The sequence below is a fragment of the Mchenga conophoros genome, linkage group LG15 (genome assembly GCF_057382185.1).
Source record: "Mchenga conophoros isolate Kocher_MC1m ecotype Shallow Benthic linkage group LG15, M_conophoros_male_GT1.1, whole genome shotgun sequence".
Taxonomy (NCBI): domain Eukaryota; kingdom Metazoa; phylum Chordata; class Actinopteri; order Cichliformes; family Cichlidae; genus Mchenga; species Mchenga conophoros.
The window spans coordinates 17,468,102-17,484,103 of record NC_140540.1 but is presented as its reverse complement, the minus strand read 5'-3'; the positions used below and the strand labels follow the sequence as shown (position 1 = coordinate 17,484,103).

Sequence of the window (16,002 nt, the reverse complement as noted above, 5' to 3'; positions counted from 1 at the left end):
ACTGTTAAACACTATAAAAGTCTGATGTCTGTAGTTCCCCCAATATCGAGTCGCTCATTTAACTACAAAACCTGCTTTTACTTTACATTTTTAAGGAATTTGTAAAAAGTGATGTCAGGTTACACTGTTACACTGTTAAACACCATACTGATGATATTTTTAGGCTAAGGACTTTTAAATTGTTCACAGCTGCCCTAGCTTCATTTGAAGACATAATTCCAAACCCAGCTATATTGTCCTTTATCATCTGTTTACATAGCAGCTTCTAGTACTGGACTTCTAACCTGTTTTCTATTTGCATCTATATTGTGATCCTCTGTGACCTGCTTATTACATGTTTATATAGTAAACAGAGAGTAAAGCGCTTAGTTCTGCCAACATCACCAGGATTACAATCATTTTCAATATAGCTAATTTACAAGATAATAAATAAGCTGTGTTTATAATTTACACATGAACTGTAACTTCTGCAAGGGGACACCTGCAAAATAAATAAAATAAAATTCCTCCCTCCCTTGAGATTGTGGAGCAATGGTAACCATCTCCAAAATGGGTTATTTTGTGTTGAAAAGACTGCAACTTTAAAACGTCCAGTAAAGATGGTAACTCTTCCTCTAGTTGAACTTCCAACTCCAGGAATGTCGACTGTCATTCTGTTTTAAAGTCTTGTATTGTCATTTAAACAGTGAATTATTATTATTTTTTAACATTATGTATTTGTTTGCATTTGGGGACATTTGCAGAAGTACCTTGAAGTAGCTGTCAGTGGCTGCAAAGCAGCAACTACAACTGGTTCACTGGTTAATAAACCAAATAAAAATTTAAAATCAAACATGGTAATAAAATAGTATTCTTTCCAAACCAGTGGCCCAAGCAACAACCACAGCCCCTCCTTCAATGGAAAGCCTGTCTCAAGCCTGATTACAGTTGTAACAATCTTTTTTAGTAAAATATCCTGGAGTCAAAATCTCTGATCCTATCCTTTCAACCTCACACAATTCATAATTCTCCTTTATACTCTTGCACTGTGTATAAATGACATAGCATAAGCTCACATATTTCAAAACAAATCTGTAACAGGAATAACATATTTCACAGATTGTGTCGGATTTTACACTTCACAAATGGTGAATGTAAATTGTTTACAGTATATTATTGTTCAGTGAATGTCTTTTCCTCTGTTTTCTATCTTGTTGATATTTGATCATGTGTATAAGGGCTAATCGGTACATTTATGTGCATTTACAGTTGCATTAGTTTAACACTAGTAATATGAGATTAAGATTGTTATGGACACCTCTTGTCTTCTTTTTGCTGTAAAAAGATGAGTGATGTTGTAAATTATTTCACTTTTTTGTCTATTATGATGTAATGTTAAATGTATCTTTCTGATCTGAACTCTGTGCCTTTTGTTCTGCTCATAGCAGCAAAGATTCCTTTGTGAAGGCGCTTGTGCTTACTGTCCGTCTGCACTTCTGTGTCTTTGTGTAATAATATACACAGTAAAATACAAACTTCAAGGCAAACATTTAATGACCAACAGACATGTTGAAGACGGTCTCATTTGTCAATAATTCGTCTTTGAGAGGTGAAGCAAATCGTTACCATCCTCCAATGGTTGACTACCCAAATGTGCCATGTACCAACGCCATGGCACTAAACAAATCCCCGACGTCACCGGAGATTTTACTGGTCCCAAGAGTCCAGGTCAGCACTGTTGTTCTGCATTGAGAGTTTCTTTGCTCTAATGCAACACCACATGAAAAGAACAAAGCCATTAATTAACTGATCTCATTAACAGGACTCGGCGTTTTCACAGTCTGATAAAGCTCAGTTGACCTGTGATGTCACTGAAACACTAATAAAAAACTATTTCCCTGGAGAACTCACCTTTGTTTATGGAAGCTCGTTTTCACCACTGGAAAAAAAACATTTTTTGTCCCCAACAAGTCAAAATATTGGATCATTGTTTGAAAATTTTGAGTTCGGTATCTCGAGATCTTAACTTACCAACTCAAACTTTCAAAATAAATACGTCAGAATTCAGAAAATAATATGAAACTTTAGTTAAAATTTTGAGATAACCCCAAATTTTAAATTATGGGTGGCATTTTTTTTCCCTTTCCCCTCCAGTGGCAGAAATAGGCTTGTATATGTGCTGAATGAACTCTGGTACTGTAGTTTCTCTTTAATCTCAAATACAAAATGCAACTGTGAAACCCTAAAACACCAAAATGCAGCTGAAAATAGTGTTTGGTTAATATTTGCACCCATTTGGTAAAAATGAGTTTTTAGCAGTTTAGCTCTAGCTTTTAAATAAAACATTTAGAGTCAAAATAAGAACTAAATTGCTTTGGTCTAAGAGCCACAGTGATGATTGAAACTTTGGAAAATATTAGGGAAAACAAGCGTTCTTTTATTTTGATGCTTTCACTTAACTCATTTAGCATGAGTAATCTACAGGACGCTGTCATGCGCATTCTTCACACAGCAACTCATTCTTAACCTTGGAAAAAGGCGATTTGATGAAAACAACTGATTTTAAATTGTGTCACACCATCTCCATTTACCTGTGGACGGGGTATCCCTGGAAAAAGATGCAACTGCATGCAAGTTGACCTAATTCACGACGCTTTTCGTCTACTCTGTGCTTGAGAGATAACTTTTAGATTATATTTATATTCACTACTTCTCACCAAAACACATTCTGTGCATCATAAACATCTGATCTGACTTTAAAGCATTTTTTGAGCCCTGTGGTTATTATCGACAGTGATTGTGCCCAGCGGGCCCTCGTGCATAACACTAAGACTCAAAAGCTTAAGCAGTTATTTGGAACACAGCCAGCAAACTTGTTTCTTTTGCTTGTATTGACCCACATGCTTCTCCTACCTTGATGCGCCAGAATGTTTTCCCCTGAAAAAGGGAAGACAAGGTAATTCATCTTTTTGTGTTACCACTGCTAAGCACTGATCAGTGAAACAGCAGGAATATACAGTAAATATAATCTTGCATAGATGCATATGATGCAAACAAAACAAAAACCCACTCTTTCTCACTTCTGGGTAACTTTGAAGCCAAAATCAAAACCATAGCAACAACGGAGCTTTTGTGCCAAAAGGACTATCTCCTCAACAAATAGATAAATGCTGATGATGAACATATTTGGCTCAAAGTTCAGGAGAAAGCTAGTGACTCAACCTTGAGCTGAGCGGTCTCTATATTTAATAACATTACTCATTATTGTTTCATTTTAAAACACGTCCTGTCAGCCAGTGCTAACACATTCTACAATAATGATTTTACTATGGACTTTAATGTCTATTTTATTACAAAGTAAAACCAGTTACACTTTGTAGAGCTTTTAAAAAGCAACCATACATTTCTCTCTTTGTACTTCCAGTGATTATCATTTTAATTTTTACACCTCAGGCACATAATGTACAGCGTGTGAATTCTAACCATACAGTTCACCACAATTCATAAAATGAGAAAGTCACGTGTTCACTCAAAGAAATGAATGGTGTGAAATAAAAACACAGCTGTCATATACCATGGCAATTTATTTATCTAGGTTTTTAAATAAGAATTTATCTGCCTTAAAATTCAATTTCTCTTCATTCACAGTCGTATTACTGAAGTTACTTAAACAAGAAAATCTCTGAATTGTGTATATATGCTCTCTTTCAGGTAGTGGAAGTAGCAGCAGTGGAAAATATACAATGGAGGTTTTAGCACAGAAAAGACTGATGAGTAGTAGGGTCACCTGTAGAAAGTATCGCGCAAATTAAGAATAACAGCTTTCGCAACAAATGTTATCAGTGCAGTATGAGAAAAAAAACCTAGGAAAAAAAAAAAAATTTTGCTCAGTTCGTAATAGCATATTAGAAATCCAGATGTGCTCAAAACATCTAATATTAATGAAATCTGTACAATAAACCCAGAGAGAGAGAGAGAGAGAGAGAAAAAAAATGACACTTTAAAACCTTGCTTCCATGACATAAATCAAGCTTTTTTCTTTTTAGGTGGATTTTTAGGAGGCATGTACAGTACTACCTCCTCTTGGCAGCTGGCCTGGTGCCTTTGCTGCTGCTGCCTGCCTTGCTGGAGCCTTTGGAGCCAGAGAAGAGCTTGGTCATGAGCTCAGAGACATCAGGAAGCTCAGGGTTGGGGTTCAGCATGTTCATGGACTGCTCCATTTCCTGTAAAGAAAGGGAGGCAGAGAATGAACAGCTGTTTTTGGAGAGAGAAAGGCTGTGTACAGACTCAATGTTCTCTCTGATGTTAAAAATGTATCACAATCAGTCACATCTGTTACAGTTAGCACTTTACCACAATAAGCAATTCAAAAGGAGACAAGGATAGGGTTAGGATTTAAAACATCACAACGTCTGTTGTTTCTTCTATTTAGCTCAGAGACACAGCACAATGAACATACCTTTCTCATCTCTGGGTCATTGGTGTTGACCACTTTGGGTAGCAAAACAATGATAAGCAGGGGCAGAACCATCATCATAACCTGCAGGAGCAACAAAGACATTAAATGACATGTAACAAATTCAGATGCAATCTTCTTTGACAACTTGTTTTTACAGTTCCTTTTTTTCAACGGTTTTATCTGTCAGCACAGAAGCCCAATATTCTCTTTTTGAGTTTGTGGGCCATCCAATCAAGAAAAAAAGTTTGGCATAAGGAAAACGCAACCTTAAAAAGGAAAGGAGCTAAAAAAAAAAAAGAAAAGCAAAAAAAAAAAGCTTGTGTCAGACAGTGGATGGCCTGTACTACCCGGGATAAATCAGGTTTATTTTCAACTCTGATTGATAGAAAGCTGCTCAAGAGTTCATAAGTATAAAAATATGCAGTAGAAATGAGTAAAAAAGGTCACTGTAAGGAATGGAAATGTGACTTCATGGTCATGAAACTTCTGTTCATTATCGTCAATATTGTGCACCAGCTTATCAAAATTAATTAACATCTGTAGTTCTCTAAATGGGGCTACAGCCAATGGACTCTAACAGTACAAATGGTAGAAAGCATATGTTTAATCAGAGTATTAGGATAATGGTGGGATCCTAGGAAATGTTTCTTTTGTGACATACACATGCAATTCCCACTTAATCAACGCATTTTCTTACCATTGGGTTCATAAGGAAGTCTGTCCAGCCCCAGGTTTCTCGCTTCATAAAGTAGCTGTGAGGTCCACTACTCCTGATCTGAAGAGGGTATGGCTGGCGAATTACCTCTGACGTTTTGATGTAATTCACAAGTCGCGCTCTGTGAAATCACACATTGCTTCAGTGGGTCAGAGTTGCCACAGGCCAACCGCTAATTTTTGCAAGTTTTGTGTTTTTCACTATAGTGGCCATACCTCATTTTACCCTTGGATGTGATATCAACACGGACAGCTTCAAATCTATAGGTGGGAGTAACAACTTCAACAACATACGACCCAGAGGGGACATCGTTCACAGCAAAACTCCCATCGGTTCTGTAACAAAAACATAAAGCAATTTTTTCAAGACAGCAGCTGCTTATAATTTAAAAAAAAGGTACACCTATATTAGTTCAACCTAAAGTTCGTCTAAAATATTAATCCTTAAATAAATGGAGAATGAACTAAATAGCAAAGTATTATCAAACTATCTTACTAAAGCAGAAATACAAATGGTTAAGACAAATAAATAAACAAATGTGGTAAAAACGTTAAAGGTCTTGCCAGTCAATAAAAATTTTCAATTAAATATCTGAAAGTGGGACATCTACAAAGGTCACCTAATTAGTAGGGGTGCAACGATACACAAAATTCATGGTTCGGTTCGGTTCGATACTTTGGTGTCACGGTTCGATATTTTTTCGATACAAAAAAATGTTCATGCCTTTTTAATTTGTCATTTATTAAAATTATAAATATATATTTTAACTCAAAAGTACAGTTTTTAAATTTAACCCTAACCCTTGTGCGTGTTTTTTATTTTGACAGCGAATGCGCACCTGCGGACCACTTATGTGCAGCCCTGGTTATTTAGCTCGTCATATTGAAGCCACAGAAATTCTTTTGTCCATGAAACCATAAAGCTGCACTTTCTTTTTGCCTTATAGTCTGATTTGTCATAACTTCTCCGTTTTGTGGTAAGCTTTTCTTTGGCTGTCACTTCTTCACCCCGACCTGTCTTATTTGGCTCAGCAGAACTAAAATATATATCTGTCTGTGAAGGTTCTCAGTCATCCAGGTCATCGTAGTCAAATATATATCCTGCTGCTTTTACACACGCACTCACATAAGCTCAGCGATTCTCTGCGCGATCAACCTCTCACATGTTTAAGCTTGCTGCAGGAGATTTCACTTGTCACGTTTGCATAGTAAGGTAACGATTAATAAGACGATGTCAGAGGAATTGGTGCACAAATTATCATCACTCACAGATCAGTGCTGTCGCTCTCTATACACAGTTCGCACGATTGCAAAGTGAAAGCAAAAAAACAAGCGCAAATTCAAACGCGATTTCAATATGTCACATATTGACAGTGGCTCACCGATGCCAATGACATAATTACCCAGCTACATTTCTGAAAGAATGCAAAAGCATTGACATATATTTTTCCTTCCTACAATAGCCCGACGGGCAGGGAAGAGATAGATTTTGGTAGCCCGACTGAAAAAAATCGCTAGCCCCAGGACGTCGGGCTAGCGATATTGCGAGCCCTGTATCTGATTGAGGAATCACTCATCTTTGGAAAAGAGAGTTTATTACAGAGAAATGTCTCTTTCCAAAATAAAAGCTATACTATCCGCTTCTTCTGGGCTATATTCTCAGCAGCATATTAAACAGCTGTCTAAATGACTCGGCTAAAGTTAGTAGCATGCTTGTTGTTTTTGTCTTTGCACTAGGATGATGTCGGCGTAAATGTGCAGTCATATTCGTTGTGTTCCCACTAGTGCTTTCAGGTTAATCTCGTTGAAATGACCTTAACGCCACAACACGGCAAATCTCCGTTAACGAGCTACCGCCGATCGCCCTGTGCATGGGGCTAGACGGCCAACACGTTAACGAGCTAACTGCGCTAACACACTAGTTCCCACCCATGTAATTGAGCATTACATGGCACATCCAACATACTGTTTTACTTTAGTCCATGACTCGCTTACCTTCAGGGTCATACGTCACATGAAAACCAAAATAATTCCAAACGCCAGATCTGAATGAGGGTGGGGGAGGTGCCCTGCGCTCTTCCTTCTGTCTATGCTGTCTGTGTTGAGCGCTCAGTGGATCTGCGCTCGACAGTGCAGCCTAGGCAGAGTAGTCGAACGCAGATTCACTGAGCGCTCCACACAGACAGCATCGTCAGAAGGAAAGTTGATAAAATAAATTACAAATGTTGTATTGTTCGATACATATGCGTACCGAACCGAAAGCACTGTATCGAACGGTTCAATATCGATACGAATATCGTTGCACCCCTACTAATTAGGTGTATAAGTATCTAAGAATTCAAGTAGTATGCTTATTAAGTTGAAATTTGAACTTGATAAGATAAGATAAGATAAGATAAGATAACCTTTATTAGTCCCACACGTGGGAAATTTGTTTTGTCACAGCAGGAAGTGGACAGTGCAAAAGTTATGAGGCAAAAATTAGAATACAATAAGAATAAATACAGTACACAACTGTACAGAATAGAATAAAATAAAATAAAATACTATATACAGTAGAATAAAATAAAATAAATATACAATAAGATAAAAATAGAATACAAATACAAATACTATATACAACTGAGTAAAAATACAACGATGACAGAAAGGATTATTGCACTTAGTATTATTGCATATGTATGGATGTGTGTGCTTATGCTTCTTTTCACGCGCAAATTATGAGTTTCTTATATACATGCATTGTTACATTCTGTGATGCAAATAACCTATTAAAAATAAAAATATAGTGATAACTGAATAATCTGAGACTTATTTTTTTTAAATACATTTTGTTATAGTTGCATAGTTAAAAGTGACTACTTCTATACCCTTTATGTGCCTGAAAAAAACAAAACAGTAAACAAAATTTGTCTTCATCAAAATCATTCCTTTGGGCACAATCTATGTACATAATTTGATATACTAATAGAGCCAGTAGGGATGTAACAGTGAGACACATAAAACACAACACTACTAATGCCACTACTTCTGCTAATAATAATGCATTTATAAAAACAAGAACCTTAGAATCTCTTTCTAAGTGTGTTCCATCCAATATCCTTGAATTTATACTTGTATCACAGACAAATGTATGTATTAGCCATCATTTATACTCGCATCTTTGGTGAAATACACTACTGTACACTAGTCATACAATAATTAAAACTATTGCTAAGACAATCGATTAAACCCTTGTGAGCTAAGAAGAACACGAATGATTATTTTATTACGGATGATACGGTAACATGGTTAAAGATAACAGGGTTAAATAACATGATATATTATGTTTATTTGTCCATTACTACACACGTGACAAATAAATACTATAGAACATGCTTAATAATATGTTTGAGTATGTGTGTAATATGTTATAATATGTTCAACACACGTTTGTGCAGCAAACCAGTGCTAGTACTGGTGTTTTCTCATAAACATATGCTAGCTGTGGAAACATAATAGATTATATATACACAAGTCTCTTGTGGACGTTTTGTGTTGTGGTTACCGCTGCAGTAGGACCAAAAAGGCCTCATGTTGAAATGAAACGCTAATTGATTGACACTCGGACAAGAGTTACAAAAGGAAAGCTGTGCATGATCTACAACATTTGGTACCTGCCATCTGCCACAGGCAGATGCAGTCGTTATCGGGTTTGACTTCGAGTTTGACCCTAACCACCAGCTAGCAACGGCTAGGTGCTAATGCTACTTACGTAGCATTAGCACGTATTGTAGCACGTACCATGCTAGCTAGTTATCCAATGAACTATGGATATTTCTTACCTCAAAAATCCCACATGTTCTTCACCATCTACTAGCACTCTAGCCGTGGAGACCCAGTCTTGTGTTTTCACTCCGGGAACTATCGCTCTTCCTTCGATTTTGAACCGATCTCCGTTAGTCTGCGTCGACATAGCTGCGCCAGGCCCCGCTTCCATTTCAGTAAAACACCACCCTACGACGAGTACAGACTGGACGAAAGCCAGTAGCAGCAGTATTCTTTCCCTGTGCCACATACTGCCTCGTCTTTAATAAACTAAAATCGTTTTTCACCGTTTCTCCACCAACATGCAGTCAAGAGCTGTTTAGCGAAGGAGCGGAAGCCTCGCTGAATCAGCTGTCTCTGCGGAAAATGACGTCACTTCAAAAAAACCTTTATTGTACAAACCAGAAGCGCCACTCGCTCGTTTTTGCACAAAGATTCCCTTTTATTCTTAAAACTCAAAATGAAACTCATTGAAATTTTAAATCGAACTAGGAGGCAGAATAAGTATTTTCCTTGAAGGTTTCCCACGTCAGTACATTTTTTTAATTTTGAAAAAGACTAAAAAAAATTATAAAATAGATCCTTTTTTCCGTTTAGCAATGCAGCTTTGAAAACTAATCAATTTTTAATAAAGATTAAAAAAAAAATCACGAGGTCAAATTAACGCTGCAGGAGCATGTTTAAAAACTCGTTTAGCCACTTTAACTTGGTGAGCAAGATCTTTTTACTTTTATTGTTACTTTGGCATTCACTATTCCAAAACGGTATTTTCAAAATTTTAATGAGCTTAGCCAGTTAAAACAATAAAAAACAAACAAACAAACAAAAAAACAAAACAAAACTGTGGTCTTATTTCTGCTGCAGTTTAACAGGACATCATCCCAGTACCATTTGATAATCTGAAGACAAAAAACAAACAATAAAATTGCATTTTTAATTTATTTAAAAGATGATTAAAAGAATCACTTGTTTTTACATTTTACATTACACAGTCAAATGTCAAAGGAAGAGGCAAAACGAAAAAACAAGAAAAGCAAGCTCTAATAACTTAAGACTGTTGCAGATTCAAGCTCCTTCTTTCGGAGAACTCAAGATGCAAAACATCAACATCCACAAGCGCATCTGCATTCCATGAAAGAGAGTGGTGTAGTGAGAGACAAAGACCTTGGCACTTCATAGAGCGAAATTACACCCAGTCTCATGGAGGTCCACTAAACATGCCCCTCAAAAAAGACAATCCACTTCAATGTGAAGCAGTCATTTGCTGTCCAGGAAGGCTCTCTTCGCCCTCCCTTCAGAGGTTCCAGCTCAAACGTGAGGGAAGTGTTTGAATTGTCAAGTTCAGTCCCAGTTAAGAAGTTTGAGTTTGAAGTAGCAAAAGTAACTGGTCTATTTCTCTTGCACCATTATCAGTTCGAAACATAGTCATGATTGACTGTAGTGGTCACATCCCAAGAGTGCTACATTGACAACTGTCAGGGCAGCTGCGACAGATAAGCCTCGATGCCCTGCAACACAAAGCAGAGATAGCACATGAGAAGTCGTCAGAGCTAGTAAATGCAGATAAACTGGATCACTCAACACTATTAATTTGATGCTGATTTGACATTTCAGCTGCTACAAACATGTAAAAATTAGTGAATGCATTTCCTTTTAAAAGATTTAATAAAACAAATCTTTTGTGGTTTCATTTTCTTCTCCTCCCACTATAAAACAGGATGTGAAGACTGAAAAAAGATCAACCACAAAAGCAAATGGTGGATCTGTGTCTTTTCTTTTTAGGATGGGAGTGGTTGGCTGAATCCACCTAAGATCAACAGAAGGTGAAATAACAGCAGGAGCACCTGTGGAGCCTGAAAACAGTTCTGCAACAGAAATATCAGTGTGACAAAACACTCCTTTCTAAAAACGTTAATGCAGCTCTATTATATATTTTCTATTTACTTTTAACAAGAAATCAATGTGGTGCTTTAGTATAAACAATCCATACAAAACAGTAGCGGTCTTCACTCTGACCTATATCACGATGGAAAAAAAAAAATCCCTTATGAGGGATGGTTCTCACCTTTGCCAGCTCTCCCGTAGTTCCTGGAACCAAACATAATCGGGTTCCTTCCTTCCACAAGTCCTTTAGCCGCTGCTTCATGACTTCCATGTTCCTACAATAAACACACAAACATTACTGATGGCAATGACTGATAATGATATATAACCTTAATTAGCTATAGTTATTATTCATTCATCACATGACTGTAATTATTTGATTATTTATTTATTATTTTCTCACATTCTGTATATTTGCATTATACCTATATTGGTATTATATTAATGTCCTGTGCATATTGATGATATCTGATTTCTGGTTAGAGGTTAACTGCATTTGGTGCCTTAAACTTGAACTTGTAAAATGACAATAAAGTTTAATCTAATCTAATCTGATTTAATTACTGATCCAATACATGGAAAGTGCAAAAGAGATGCAATCTTGGCACAGTCTTCGTGGAAATGTTTAAGGATACCATTAGGGCCTGTGCGATATGACCAAAATCTCATATCCTGATACAAGTCATCTATCGTCCCGATAATGAGATAAATCACAAAAATTTAACAGTTTCTGTAAATTCTGTGAATCTCGGGCAGCTCGACTTGCGTGAAGTGTTTCCAGCTGGGAGCCGTGTACCTGGAGTCGAGTGTTTTAACGATGTATGAAACTATACATTTTTAGACATAAGTTTTAACAGCCGCCATTTTCTTTGGGAGTATTTATTACACGGCGTGCTGCGGGGAAAAGCCTGTTCTAACGTTTGAGTCTAAGGTTTATTTTTTAGCAACTGGCGGCTCTTTTTTAATTCTCATCAGTAAATAATCTGCTCTTTCACGTGATTCAGTTCATTTTGAAAAGTCTCAACAGGATCTTGAGCTTTATTGTGAAAGGTTTATGTGGAAAATAATAAAAGCAGACACACGATGGTTTTACCGTCGTTGTTGCTAACGACAACGCATAAAAGCAGGCACTCATCCGTCTATAGTGTGGTTATTTAAAATATAAGAGAAAGAGAGAACTTTAAGAAGTTAATATAGCCACTACAGTGACCATCAAAACGGTGAAAAAAAAAAATCCAGCATAAGGGCGTGGCTGCCTGGATGACAAATGTTTAGAAAATGAAAGCAAGCAACAGGATGTTTCCTGTGACAACACAGGCAACTAGCATGCCCGAATTCAGCAGATTATATTCATAAGATCGAAACAAAAGTGAATAACTAAAAACATTTACTGGATTTCAAATATTCATCTTAAAAATTTAATATCTGTTGGTTTTATCCCCATGCATTCTTTTTTTCTTTAAATTGATCCAACTTTCCAAGATTTATTTAGAATTACTCACCAGACAGTGAAAACTAGAAAAATAATATGATTTTAAACATCTACATTGAAACTCTGGAGGTTGCATTAGGTTTATTAAAGCGCACAGGGCTCACCTGTCTTCTGCACAACTGTCCTGCAGTCTTTTTTCAGTTCTAGAAAGTTCTGGCCACCATTTCCTGATGACGGATTGAACCCAGTGTAAACCCACAGTTATCTGTCTGTCAGAAAACAAAAAACAAAAACAGTTAGTTGAATCCAAAATGTTATTACATATGAGATTTAAAGGTCAAAGGAATTTCTCGACTCCTTCAAGAGGCTTTAGCTGCTCTCTCCTCTGTTCATTATCTATTTATCAGACAAGCTTAAACTTCCCGGAGGAGAACACAATCATCTTTAGGTTTATAAACAACAACTCTAACTGCTTTAAACTCAGCACACCTTCATATAATGATCAAAAAGAAAAAAAAAGATAAATATTATTAGAATGAATTGCCACTTACTCTTCATATTTACTGGTGAGGATCATTTTGACTTGGGGCATGAGGTCAACACAGCAGCCAAGTGACAAACATGGTGCTTCTGTTTGAAGGCTGATGAGAGAGGAGATAACACAAGTTCAAATGAGGTGATCATCAGCAATCAGGCATGAAGAAGAAAAATAAGAAAAATGGCCAACATGTCCACCGCAGAACAACAGAAAAATCTAACAAGCTGTCAGAGCTGCACGAGGTTTGGTTTTCACTAGGCCACCATGCTTCAACAGCTCCATATAGGTATCATGGTGCGACTATGCATGCTTGTATACTGCAATTTCAGAATTGTTACCAAAACATGACTATTTCCTGCTTTACAAATTATTGTCTTACAAACTGTACAATCTTTGTAAATTAACAGCTGACTGGACGAATGTGCAGCACGGTCACTGGAGGTAAAGCTGAAACACTAAAAGCTAAAATGTAAATAAACAAACAAAAAAAAATAACATTACTTACTTGTTTGTTAAGACAGGTAAGCAGTCAAGCAGCACACCTGTGTCTTGAATTCTGGGAAACCACAAACATGTGATGTGAAGATGACAAATTGTGAGTAATTACAGAATAAACACAACCATCAACCAACAGTAGCCACAAGTGTTTTACCTTATTAGGTAGGCCACTAATTCACTTGCACTTTTTCGCCATAGTGTTAGGGCTACTTTAAGTCGAAGACTTCTTCCAAAAAGAACCTGGGTCATAGCTTCATGGTCCTTTGATAGCTATGTATAGACAAACAATGAAAAAAAATGGAACTCAGTGTTTTCAGTGTTGCAGTTTTCAATCAACAAGCCTTCATATTTCATATGAAATAAAAACAATCAGTGGCTCGAGCTCTGTTTCTCACCTCAGCAAAATCACTGTACTTGGAGCTGGCCCCCGCCATCTTGGAGGCCTCTGCAGAGTTCACCGGAAATCCACAGCCCCGGACATCATCGGAGCAGGTCAGCTCATTTTCCTTGTTGGCCATGCCGGGGTCACATAAACGGCCTACATCTGATGATCTGCGGTGCAGCTTTACGCCCACCTCCGCCAATCCACAACTCTTTCTTTTGCAAGATGTCGCCCGCTTCACTTTTCCTGGACTGTGTACTCTGTAATGCACCTGAAATCTGCCAAATGGAGAAGTTGAGATTGGCCAGATGCAAAGCAGTCACAGGTTAAACCCCCCCCCCACATAAATACAAATTAAAGCCACCATGATAACGGTTAATGGTAAATGAAAGATGCTTTAATGGTTCAGTGACTGGTTGTACATCCACACTAACATGTTTTTTATGTTGACATTTGTTAATTTTAAGACCCCTAAACATCAAGACTTTGTTTCTGCCCCTCCAGTCAACATCATTTCCCAGACACCTATGTTTGCTTCTTTATCAGTCATAATTATGAAACCAAAATATCACAGCCACTCTCACATACGTTCTATGATTTCGTGCTTTTCATGTGTATCTTTTCCATGGCGTCATACAGTGACGGCTCCCAGTAGCCTTCTAATATGTTGCTGTATTTGCTTTGCGACAGCTCCCTATTGTCACTGATCCAAGCAAACAAAAAAAAAAATCTCTGGTCTTACTATTTGCTTTTCCTTCTTCAATATATTTTCAAAAAACAACTAACCCACTGCTTCTTAATTACACCAGTACACAGACCCAGTGTGGGTGAATGATTAAGGTAATGTGTTTACAGAGGGTTTAGTACAAAAGGAAATTTTACTTTCATATTAAAACAGCTTAAAAACAAAAAACATATTAGTGTGGATGCAAGGATGATCTGTGGGAAACAGGCAGTGAGTGATCATAATTTGATGAACCCCCTCAGATGTGGATCAGAGACTCACCTGTCTTTATCTAATTCTTCCTTATTAATAATATCCACCTAAAACAAAAGGATAGGGGATGAGGCCACTACTGCTACAATGCCACTGAACTGTACTTCACAGTCACCAGGATTTAAAAGACACATGGGCAGCTGTTTACACAATTAGTCATAGTATTTCCCATTATATCCTTATACCTGCTTCATATTCTTCTCAGCAGAACTAGGCTCGCTGGGTCGCAGAAAGCCATTGGAGTTTTTGTGGTTGACCTTCGAGACTGCTCGTTGCCAAACATGCTTACCAGCTGCCATAATAAGGAACACTGCTGGAGAAACAAATTGGAAAATAATTAAGAGGCTAAGGAGCCAAAAGCCAGGACTATGTTGTGGCACAACTATGAATAGGCCAGCTAAAAGTCAAGAGCATACGCTCCCAGATGTAACAGTTTGACTCAAATTAGCTCAGTGAAACAAGATAAACTAAACCAAAATGCTCAATTTTAGTTTCAAAGGCGTTAGCTCCCATTAGCTCGTATGGCTGAACGTCGCAAAAACATAATATGCTGTAAACGTTAGGGCTGTAAGTTTGCTGCTTTGCAAGTGTCAAAATAAACGATGACAAAAGAGGTGTAAAGTTGCATTTCGTGACGCCTCCCATTAAAATAAATGTCTATAATCTCATTGTAATGTCTAGGTTAGCTTTAACTGTTAGCATTTAGCTCAACTCACAAGACAACACGGGAGACGTAGAAAGCAACAAGCTGGGCCGCTAGTGCGAGCTAGCTAGCTGGTTAGCCTTGTGAACGTATGTCTTCGTCAAAGATAAAGTTGTCACTTTTAACATGTACGCCCCGGAGTTGAATACCAACCGATTCATTTTGTGAGATGTTACGATCGCTCCTCAGATGTGTAAAATCCAAAACGTGAAAAACTGGTTAAACACTAAAGCAACTCCCTCGATGCACGATCGGAAGCGTTTCACAGTTTTACCATTCAAATGAATACACCGCCGGTGCGTGAGGATTGTGGGATTGATTTTGGCAAAGAAAAGCTGCAGTTTTAGCGACGACTGCCGGACATTACAACACAAATTTGTGCTGTGGCGCCACCTGGTGTCAAATAGTGTGATACAAGAATGCAGTCTTGCAGAAGCTGAAATCTTACACCACTAACTGTGAAGTACATATACTTCTTTTTAAATTATTTCCATCCTTAATGAGGATAAATTTAGAAAAAAACCCAATGTAAATAAAAAAAAAGAGCTTATAGTATACTGTTGTTGGGTTTACATTACATTTTAACAATCACAATGGAAAGGGAAAAAA

General features: G+C 37.4%; 2 protein-coding genes across 3 annotated transcripts; both read right to left on the bottom strand.

The window, feature by feature from the left end:
- Positions 1-28: 28 nt before the first annotated feature.
- On the bottom strand, positions 29-9,322 carry emc7b (ER membrane protein complex subunit 7b). Its single transcript, XM_085248293.1, has 7 exons — positions 8,977-9,322; positions 5,369-5,488; positions 5,136-5,274; positions 4,439-4,519; positions 4,057-4,202; positions 2,893-2,916; positions 29-1,744 (listed from the first exon to the last, which is right to left on the bottom strand). The coding sequence occupies exons 1-7, from the start codon at positions 9,207-9,209 to the stop codon at positions 1,687-1,689; spliced, it is 801 nt and encodes a 266-aa protein (XP_085104419.1). The 5' UTR covers positions 9,210-9,322; the 3' UTR covers positions 29-1,686.
- Positions 9,323-9,879: 557 nt separating this feature from the next.
- katnbl1 (katanin p80 subunit B-like 1) lies at positions 9,880-15,732 on the bottom strand. Of its 2 annotated transcripts, none has more exons than XM_085247720.1 (10): positions 15,547-15,732; positions 14,876-15,000; positions 14,700-14,737; positions 13,707-13,971; positions 13,466-13,581; positions 13,319-13,369; positions 12,827-12,916; positions 12,440-12,544; positions 11,025-11,118; positions 9,880-10,467 (listed from the first exon to the last, which is right to left on the bottom strand). In XM_085247720.1, exons 2-10 carry the CDS (start codon positions 14,987-14,989, stop codon positions 10,435-10,437), a joined length of 906 nt encoding a protein of 301 aa, XP_085103846.1. In that variant the 5' UTR covers positions 14,990-15,000; positions 15,547-15,732; the 3' UTR covers positions 9,880-10,434. The 2 variants fall into 2 exon arrangements, with proteins under 2 accessions (XP_085103846.1, XP_085103845.1); XM_085247719.1 differs by having other exon boundaries at positions 14,876-15,003; positions 15,547-15,731.
- Between the last annotated feature and the right edge of the window lie 270 nt (positions 15,733-16,002).